The sequence below is a fragment of the Nelumbo lutea genome, chromosome 4 (assembly GCF_056320005.1).
Source record: "Nelumbo lutea isolate HS-2025 chromosome 4, American lotus-T2T, whole genome shotgun sequence".
Lineage (NCBI taxonomy): Eukaryota > Viridiplantae > Streptophyta > Magnoliopsida > Proteales > Nelumbonaceae > Nelumbo > Nelumbo lutea.
Genome location: NC_142687.1, coordinates 18,533,872 through 18,544,881, shown reverse-complemented (window position 1 = coordinate 18,544,881; position 11,010 = coordinate 18,533,872). Strand labels below are relative to the sequence as shown.

At 36.8% G+C, this 11,010-nt stretch overlaps 1 protein-coding gene across 1 annotated transcript; it reads left to right on the top strand.

The window, feature by feature from the left end:
- The first annotated feature begins 449 nt into the window (after positions 1-449).
- Positions 450-10,320, top strand: LOC148854320 (phosphate transporter PHO1 homolog 3-like). Its single transcript, XM_088985137.1, has 12 exons — positions 450-1,240; positions 4,287-4,662; positions 4,803-4,851; positions 4,953-5,024; positions 5,693-5,822; positions 5,956-6,076; positions 6,234-6,492; positions 6,622-6,726; positions 6,822-7,013; positions 8,901-9,188; positions 9,318-9,454; positions 9,972-10,320. Exons 1-12 carry the CDS (start codon positions 643-645, stop codon positions 10,069-10,071), a joined length of 2,427 nt encoding a protein of 808 aa, XP_088841263.1. The 5' UTR covers positions 450-642; the 3' UTR covers positions 10,072-10,320.
- Positions 10,321-11,010: the final 690 nt, after the last annotated feature.

The window sequence follows — 11,010 nt, the reverse complement described above, 5'->3', positions numbered from 1 at the left end:
GGTTGGAGTTTTGAGTTCACTTCCTTATTGGGGTCTTTCTAAGATTGGGCTAAATTTTCTTGGTTAGTGAATTCGTTTTCACTATTTCATATATTCAGTTTTATTGCAAAGAGTAGTTAAGTAAGTTACTCATATAAGGAATGTAAGACTCGGACCAGAATGGACGGTTGAATCAAACAACGACCCGGTAACCTTTCCAGATCCACGATCAAGCCTTACTTCCGTGGTCGCACAAGTCAACTTTCTTTATTGCTATTCCAATCTGGCAAGTTGATCCATCGTTTCCAGGACGGTTTTGAAAATTCTTTCTTGCTTTCCTTTCTTACCCCCGTAAATTACAATTTTGTCCTATCAAATTACTTCTCTTTCTTTTATAAGTTTTTCATCTTCTTATGATCGATCGTCAGCTCTTCTTATTTAGTGGAGTAGAGAGGGGAGAGTGTGGTTTCTCCGGTACGCATTCTCAGTTCAAGGCTCAAACCCCTTTCCCTTCCTTACTATTCCATTGTTTCATCACCCCAGCACCAATCCCGCCCCTTGAGAGCGGTAGGAGAGAGAGAGAGAAAGAGAAAGAGGTCCATAAACAGAGCCAAATTATTGGTTTGCAGGGTCTCATTTCTCCACTGGAACAGAACCAAGAAGATGAAGTTCGGCAAGGAGTTCAGCTCGCAGATGGTGCCAGAATGGCAAGAAGCCTACATGGATTATAACCATCTCAAATCCCTCCTGAAAGAAATCCAACGCTTCAAGCTTAGAACCAATCCACCTTCGGCTGCGCAAGGTCCTCAGTTAAAGCGAAAGATGACTCTGTACAGAGCCTTCAGTGGTCTAACGCAGAAGTACCACAGTCTCAAGAGCGCCAGCAGCCGAGGAGGAGACGTTGAGGACCAGGTGATACTTGTGAAGTCGGTGCCGCAGGAAGGGAGTTCGGATGAGGGGTGTTATCAGACTAATTTTCTAATGCCGGGAGATGAAGGAGGAGAATACGAGCTGGTCTACTTCAGGAGGCTTGATGACGAACTGAACAAGGTGAACCGTTTTTACAAGTCCAAAGTGGAGGAGGTGAGGAAAGAGGCGGACATGCTTGATAAACAGATGAACGCTTTGATAGCGTTTCGTATCAAGGTGGATAATCCTGCGTACCTGCAGTCAGCCGACATGAATCAACTTGCCTCAGACGTTGCCACTTCAGCTGCAGCCGTGACGGCCTCTACTCCGTCGGAAGCCACAAGAGCAACCGGTTAGTAAGTCCGACCAAATCCAAATGTATAGTAGGAATTGAAATTGGAGTTGACTTTTGATTTAGCCATCCTATTCACGGTGGATGCTAAAGCCACGTCATCGAAAAGTAATACAGAGGCGTGACTTTATCATCACCGTGAATAAGACCACCCTTTGATTTCACGTTTTTTAAAGGGTTTCTATGGGCAACACCTTCGGCAATGTTGCTGGAGGCGGAGGTGGCGATAGCGCTACCGCTGCCACCTTTGCCTTTGGCCACCTCCGGCATGGTTGCCGGAGGCGGAGGCGGCGGCCGGCTGTGGCGGACAGCAGCTCTGGTGAACAAATGGCAAGAAGAAGAAGATGAACAGTGTTTTTTACCTTTATTGATATTATTTTTAAAAAATTAATCCTGCGCATTGGAATCTGTGTCGCTAATAAGCCTGGGCTGATCATCAATTCAACGGGTTTATAATTTATAATTACACTTGATATGAGTTTGGATCTCCTGCCTATATGAACTTTGCCACGTTTACTCCCATAACATTGCAGCCACACACGGGAAACATCACATCGGCTACATAGTATTATACACGAGAAGATGTTTCCATGTATTGTGAGTAGTATCATGCTACTCATTCCCATGACAATTGAGGGTCTAAGCTTTCAATTGCCATAACTTAATACCCTAAACTTCTAGAAATATATATTAAGTAAAATCCCATTAAATTAATGTTAAATTAAAAATAAATTATAAAAATGTTTATGTTTATATATTTTTTTTGGTATAGATAGGACTGAACGGTTGGATCGAAAAAATCAGGAATCGGGTTGGTGACCAGTTCCGTTTTACTCCAGAACCTTTATTTCCTCAAAAACTGTTGATTTGGTTAATAAACCGCTGACTCGGGTGGTCGAACCATTCTAACTGTTTAACATTTTGACTGGTTTTAATTTTTTTGTTAGAACATGTCGTCCGTTCAATTCAAACGGTTAGACCGTTCAACCTGAGAACCAAACCCTAACCGGTTCGTTGTTCAAATTGATTTTAAAAACCTTGATTTAAACAAGAACATAAACCAACGTGCATATAAGCATTGCTTATCTAGACACTTTACTAAATAGCTCAAATGTTCTTGTTTATTTTCAGATATTTTTATTTAGGTGTAAACCTTAGTTGCTTTGTTATTTGTGTCTTTGTGAATTGATCTATATTTGTGTCATCAATATTGGATTGCATATAAAGTAGCAAAAGTGAAATAGTAAAAATGGAGAATTTGAAGTGGATTTTACTAATTTTAACCAATGTTTTAAAAATCAACCCAGAGGCGAAACCATTTTTGCCTCCGGGTCGCAGATCATCGGTTCAACTGTTTGGATTGAATTTGTTAGACTGCCCCACATTCACACTTTATTAATAAATATTTGTATGTGTATAAATATATATTTTTATGTTCTAGATATGTTATATGTATTTTTATATTTAATTTATGTTTTTAATTTTTCATTTATAGAAATATTAAAAATTGTAATTTGAGGCTAAAAAGGTTTTCTTTTTTATTTTTTATTTGCAAAAATAGTGGGGCAAGGCCCCTACATCACCTTGGGATGTATATATCTCGAAAATTATCCAAAATAAAAAAAATCACCCCAATCGAATATTAGAATGTAAAGTTCTGGCCTCCGAAAGTTTGCATGTATGAAATGTGCAACCCATGACCTGGTGACCAAGTTGAATGAGTTAATAGTTGAACTGGCCTGGTTGGATAGTTTTTTACCAAGTCAATGGTTTTGACCACTTACTTAATGGGTTTTGATTGAATAGGATCCGGAATACTGACCATGATTCGAAACAGTTGAACCGGTTGGGTCAATGGTGAGTTGAAAACAATGATTTTAACTTTTAGGGTAAAAGACTTAAACCTCTCTTAACGATTATCCTAAATATTGAAACATCCCCTCACCTTTCAATTGGACTTAGACCTCCCCTGTAAGTGATCTTAACGGAGCTAAACCTCCCTTTCTATCCATATTTGTTAGCAAGTGACATAATGTGCAATTTAAGTTCTTTCAAAAAATACAATTGTGCCCTTTTAATTTAAATTATTACCCTTTTTTCATTGAAGAAAACTTTCCTCTTTAATTTGTTGTGTTTAACGTAAACAAAACTTCCCATCTTCTTGCAACTTTCTCCCCATAAAATAAGAAGAAAACCACTCACCCTGATTAAAACTCTTTGAGAGCAATGAAACAAATAACGGAAAATGTTATTGAATCAGATGATCCGGCAGGAAAACAAAGAAGTAGGGCTTGTGAAGATAACAATGGAGGGAAGCAAATAGCTATGGAGAGCAGAGCAGGGTGGAGGAGTTCTTCCGTCCCGTGTTCTCTGGCAAATACATGACGCCATTAATTCTTTTGAGGAGGTGAAGACAAAAGAAAGGAGTGACTATTAGATATGTTACCAGTTTTCTCACCATTCATTTTCTTGTTCAGTGATATGGAACTGCAACATGTTCCATTCAAACTATACAAAATCAATGAAAATGTAACAACCCAGAACACTTCTGACTTCCCCATAGATAAAAAAGCACTGTTTTTTTCTTTTTGGAAAACCAAGAAAAGTCAGACTGATTTCCCCATATGCTTTCCTTATAAAAGTGCTGATAATTGGTCCATCTATCTTATGCTGGAGAAACCCAAGAGTAATATAAAGGACAGTCAAGTTTTTACTATTCCAATGGTGTAGACGATTGGAGTTTTTCACTCGATTTATTAGACCCATTTAATTCCAAATTTAATTTAGGGTTTATTAGACCCATTTAGTTAAGTGTATATTTTTAAAAGTTCAAGGCTGTGTTTGGTTTGAAGGAAAAGGTCAAGTTTCCCTACTTTTTTCCTTTAAACCAAACATAGCCTAAAAGTTCGGACCTTTTTAAAGTTGATTGGGTATGTATCTGTAATAACCCAACAAAGCCGAATGAGCTAATTAATAGATTGCAATTGTTGATGCAAGAAAGAAATTCGACAGAGGAATCTGGGTCTCATACTGAATTAATTTGCAGTAAGGCACATGGAGGCCATACAAGAAGTTGAGCTTAGCAACAGAGGAATGTCGGAAGAGGGGTGCAGTCAAGAAACAGAGATGAATGGGAGCAATACTAGTACCCACACTGCAACTGCAGTAGATGTCATCCGTGAAAACAATAATCCAAACGGCGGCATCAAGGTGATGAGTAGACCAGCTCCCCTAGAAGTGCTTAACCGTGTGAGGATCAACAACACATTGGAGACTCCACGTTCCACTCTGAAAGGTATTTTCAGGTTTTCCAACGGAACCCAGTTGAATTTCAGAAAGAAAGATCTTAGCAAGGTCGAAGAACAACTGAAGCGCGCATTTGTCGAGTTCTATCAAAAGCTTCGGCTTTTGAAGAGCTACAGGTACTACAGCAGCCTTGAGTGGAGTCTGCTGTACTTTTATATCTTTGATTTCCTCTGCTCTGCCCTCTCTCTCTCTCTTTCTGTATGTATGTATGTATATTATTATTGCTATAGCTTACTTGTATTGATCAATGAGCCAGCTTCCTCAATATCTTGGGATTCTCGAAGATAATGAAGAAATATGACAAGGTCGTACCTCCCTTCTTCTTCTTCTTCATGCCCGGCCGGCCAAATGTTCATTTCATTCACACTTAAAGTCTTGTACTAATTTGTTTTTCCAACTGTGGCAGATGATAGGAAGAAATGCATCAAAAGCTTATTTAAAAGTGGTGGATGACTCCTATATTGGCAATTCTGATGAGGTAAGTCCTTGGTCAAGTTTCTTCTACGGACAGTTGATTGGCCAGGGTATTATTACAACTTTATTTATTGATTGATAAAGGCCAGATTCGATGATTGATCAAGTTTCTTCTACATCGATCCACACCTTATCAACTAACTACCCCAAACTCACAAGTGGGTAACATGTGGTCATTACTCTCGAGATTGGAGTCCAACTATTACAAGATCAAACAAAAAAAAATCTTATAACCAATCAACTGCTATCATAAAAATATTAATCAATGCAATCAGTTGGATTTTATCAAAATCACAGCCCACTGGAGTTTTGATTGATCAATGTTCTTTTGAATCAGACTTTCGGGCATGGTATTCTTGGGCCACATTTCCGGCCGGCCCCACCCTCATCCAAGCGCACGGCTTCATATTTCATAGACAACATATATATGTTAGAAAGGGGAAAACTCCGCTTTAGGCAGTGCGCAATAAGGATGGAAATTAAACTCCTTTTTCTAATTTGTATATATTGTAAGAAGAAAAGGAATTAAAAACTTGTCTTCTAAACTAGTTCATATGGACAGCGGGCATAATTTATCTGATTAATTATTATCAATTAACTTATGAATTATAGCTGATCAAATAATTTGGCAAAATTGAATTTCCTCGCTGTGATTAATGCCCTTAATTACAGGCCACAAGGCTTATGGAGAGGGTAGAGGCTGCATTCATCAAGCATTTCTCCAACTCAAACCGCAGTAAAGGCATAAACGTTTTGAGGCCAAAAGCCAAGGCAGATAGGCATAGAGTAACCTTTTTTACGGGTATAACATTTTTGTGTTTAATTAATTATTATAAGTAGAAAGTACAATTTAATTTCATATATATATATATATATATATATATATATATATATATATTAATTTGTTTATGATCGATTGTTAATCAATTCCTCAGGTTTATTTGCTGGGTGTGCAATAGCTTTAATCGTGGCTGTGGTTGTCATTGTACGTCTCAGGAGGCTCTTAGAAAAGAAAGGGAGTACCCAATACATGGACAACTTGTTTCCACTTTACAGGTACCAGCTGCTGAGATCTGAAGAGCCGTCTACTACCTAGCTCAATGGTTTTTTTCCTTCTTTCTTTTATATATATATATAGAGAGAGAGAGAGGTACTTCATTAGCTATATCTCTATCATCTGTAATAATTAATTAATTGTCTTTTGAATTTGCAGCTTATTTGGATTCATCGTCCTACATATGCTCATGTTTGGTGGGAATATTTACTTCTGGAGGCGTTATCGAGTCAATTATGGATTTATATTTGGATTCAAGCAAGGCACCGAGTTGGGCTTCCGAGAAGTGTTTCTGCTCAGCACAGGACTTGCAGTGCTTGCACTCGGCACTGTGATTTCAAACTTGGACATGGAGATGGATCCAAGAACTAAAAGCTTCGGACAGTACAGCGAGCTACTGCCTCTGGGATTAGTCATTGTATGATTTATCAGTTTTTCACATCCAAGACCCAGCTACCTGAGCTGATGACCTGTGCTTCCATGCATCTATCTTCTATATATACGTACACAAGTTAATCTCTGATCTCCTTTATCTTTCTCTCTACAGCTTCTACTTGCCATAATCTTCTGCCCCTGGAACATCATATACCGCTCAAACCGCTTCTTCATACTCCAATGTTTGTTCCACTGCATTTGTGCTCCTCTCTACAAGGTACAAATTAACCATGCTATCGATCCGATCCATCACTGAACAAATTTCACTGAAATTATTAATTGCTAAACTTCATATATATTTTACCTCTACAGGTCACACTGCCAGATTTTTTCATGGCGGACCAGCTGACTAGCCAGGTACAAGCCATCAGAAGCCTCCAGTACTACATATGCTATTATGGTTGGGGAAACTACAAAGAGAGACATAAATGCAACCAAACAGGACTTTATAAAACCTTCCTTTACATCGTAGCCGTGATTCCATATTCATGGCGCTGCCTTCAGGTTCCTCTCCATAACTGTATATCCTACCCATAATTTATTTTGGGTTAGCTATTTGCACTACTATGAATTTAATTAATTTGCACCGCCATAAATGCATTGGAGTGCAAATTAGCTGTTTGTGATGAGAAATAAAATGAAATGGTCCCCACTTTATATCAAGGAAAGAAAATTGAGATCTAGTTTCACACCAACCTCACAACACTCTCATCCAAAATCTGATTTCAGATAGGAGGAGGGTTATTTGTTGAGAGTGGAAGGAAGGTGATGTGGTCTCTGTTTTATATGACAGAGAATTGTGACATGAGATATAAAATAGAAATACCTATTTTGTACAAATCTATATATGTATACCACTATTAAAAGTAAAATGAAGTCTAATATACAAATAAATAATAAATAAATAAAATAATCTTGACTTTTTTTCTTTACTAAAATGCTTCTTTCTTTCAATTTGGTCCCCCTTTATTAAGGTAGCAAAAAACATAATTTCAAGTTTAAACAATTACTTTCATGAAATAAAAAGTACAGATTTTGTCATACGGTAGTGCATGCAAATCATATTATGCAAAACTAAACCAAGAGGCTCAGTTTGGACGGAGTACAAATGCATACTAAATAATATAAAATACATAATTTTGCACTTTACATATTTGTATTTGTAGTCCTTTCAAATTGAGGCAGAGCAAAAATTGTATCCAATTTAGATGATTTGCACCACAAACAATCAGACTTAAGAACTCTCTCTCTCTCTCTCTCTCACACACACACACACACACACAACTTTATATTTCTCTTGTTTCCTATCAAATAGGGGTGTCAATGGTATTCGAAAATTCGATTTTGAGTTTGATATTCGACATAATTGAATCAAATTTGGATAATTCGAATATCTAATTGATCAAATTCGGATATCCTATTCTTACCGAATAGTTAATCGGATTCAAATTCGGATATGTCTTGATTCGATTTGATAAATATCTGAATTCGATCGATTACTTAATTCTTATATATAATATATAAAATATGTTATATAATTTATATATAACAATTATGTTATGTAAATAATTTATATATTTATATAAATAAAATATTTATTTTATATATTTATTAATTATCTAAAATAATTAATTAATCAAATCGAATATTCGAATATTTAATCAGATTCGAATTTAGATATTAATTTTCAATATCAGTTGGATATCAAATCAAATTTGAATATCAGATTTTCTAATCGGATTTGAATTCAAATATTGCCCGATCCAATTTGAGTTTGATCCGTTTACACCCCTACTATCAAACCAAACATAGGGCCGATTTGGGAGGGCTTCAACCTTACTGAGCTAGTGGAGTAAGCCACGTTGTAGAAACTACCAAAATAGTTTCATTATATAGAAAGTTGATTTCTCAAGGTTGGTTTTCATCAGACATGGCTTCACGACTTTCTATATATGTAGATCCTTATCTTGCAACGCCAGAAGCCTGTGTGTGAAACTGAAAACCCTCCCAAAAGGGCACATCACATAGTATTAACCATGGTTTTTAAAAACAAATAGATCAGGGTCCGGTTACTAGTTTGAACGGTCCGACCGTTTGATCTAAATAGTCAGTTCATTCTGACAAAAAGAATAAAAGAATTTTAAAAAGTTTGAAAAATTATAAAACGGTCAAAACGGTTCGAACGGTTAACCGGCCGGTTCAGTGGTTTACTGACCAAAATCAATGGTTTGGGAAGAAAACGGAATTAGTCAGATGACCGGTTCCCGATTTTTTTGATCCGATTTTGAAAACAGTGGTATTAACTCACGCAGGGGCATTCCAATTTCCATCCATCTTGATGATGTAAGTTTGTGTTGTTTATATAATATAGTGGGATTGGTGATGATGTAGTGCCTCCGTCGCCTGTACGAAGAAAAAGACCGAATGCAAGGATACAACGCACTGAAGTACTTTTCCACGATAGTAGCAGTGGTGATGAGGACGGCCTATAGCATGTCACAGAAGAGAGGGTGGACAGGGCGGAGGGTGATGGCGGTGGCAACCTCAATCATCTCAGCATTAGTGAGCACCTACTGGGACCTGGTTTTTGATTGGGGGCTTCTACAACGCCACTCCAAGAACCCCTGGCTAAGAGACAAGCTGCTCGTCTCACAAGATGCAGTATATTTTGCAGCCATGGTATGTATGTCCCAACTCCCATCTCCGATCGATGCAGTTTGAATTAAGCCTGCTGAATGCTGATTCGAGCGAAACACCAACCCTTAGCTTGTTTCTCTTATATATCTTTCTCTCATATTTAAATTGCAGATATCCAATGTCCTGCTCAGATTTGCATGGCTTCAAACAGTGGTGCCTCTTGAGGTGCCTTTTCTGCATAAAGAAGCCTTAGTTGCAATCTTTGCCTGCCTAGAAATCATCCGTCGTGGCATATGGAATTTCTTCAGGTAACTTTTAGGGTTCATATTTTTTTTCTTTTTTTTTTTACTTTTTTCCTTTTTTATTTTGAGAGGGAAAACGTTGATCAGTAGGATTTTGGTTCTTATTAATCAAGATACTCATGCTCTTTTCTTAGATTTATGTGATATTTATAAAAAATTTATTTTTCCTCAATATCACTTATCCATCTCTCATATGGATAAATTATCAACACTTTGGTGAGACAAAATTATCCTTTTAATAATAATTTTATGATTAAAACACTCATTTTCTTATTTACCTAAAACATAAATAAATAATTATCCAAAAACAAACGGAACCTTAAAAATTAAAGCTTTTTTTTTTTTTGATACGCAAAGAAATCCATTAAACTAAACAAACAAAAGGAGAACATATAAAGCTTTCTTATGCTATTACCAAGTATGGATAACATGGCAGAGTTGACATCAATATAAGTTCTAAATGCATTTCTCTGAATACATTGGTTCTATTTCACTGATGAGTATTGTACCTTTCATCGAGCAGGTTGGAAAATGAGCACTTGAACAATGTTGGTAAATATCGTGCATTCAAGTCAGTACCTCTCCCCTTCAGTTATGACGAGGATGATGACAAAGATGAGTGAGATGCATCGAGCAAGAGCCATGAACCAAGGGGGATGGCAAGAACAAATGTAATAATGTAGTCGATTTCGTATTGACAGAGAAAAAATAAATTGGGTTTTCAGGTGCGATCAGTAGAAATTCAGACTCACGAAATCCAATTGTAGATGGAGCATGACATGGAAATCCAATCGGGCTCCTTTGACCATGGTGTTTGGAGAGTCCATAGGTGTTTTTTTTTTTTTTTTCGGTGGGCGTGGTCATGGGTTTGATTTGGGCTGAAGTGGGCTTTTGGGTTCTATGTTGCATTATTGTATAGACCTTGTTAAAAGGATAAAGCTCAGCATAGTAGTCCCCATGTTGTTTATATATGGTTCAACTTAGGCACTACTCGCTTTTTGGGAAGTTAATTATATGGGTAAATGCACTTAACTGGATAAGTATTTCGGAGGACATTAATTACTAAGAAACACTTACTCAAATAAGTGCATTTGTCCATGCTCTTTTATTTCTTAAGTAAATAAGACAATGACCATTTTAATAATAAAAAGCCATTATTAAAATAAGTTATTTTATCCCATCCAAGTGTAGGTAACTTTCCCACCTAGGTGGGAAAGTTATTTACCCACCTGGGTCATATGTATCACTTACCCGAGTAAGTGACACCCAAAAAAAATAAATTTCCTATGAACCCCACATAAATCTAAAAGGAGAACATGGGTATATTAGTTAATGGGAATCAATTTTCCTTATTCTCAAAAACGAATGGACCCATAACAAAAAGTTTATATATGATTTGGGAATTAAGGTCGCATTAATTCTATGGAACTACCTTAATACATTTCAACATTAAGATAAAAATTATGCATAAGTTGTAACTGGTTGAATTGGTGAATGGGGTTTTCTTCCACTTTCATTTCTTTAAAATTGAATTGGATAATTGACTGTCTCCAGTTCTTCTT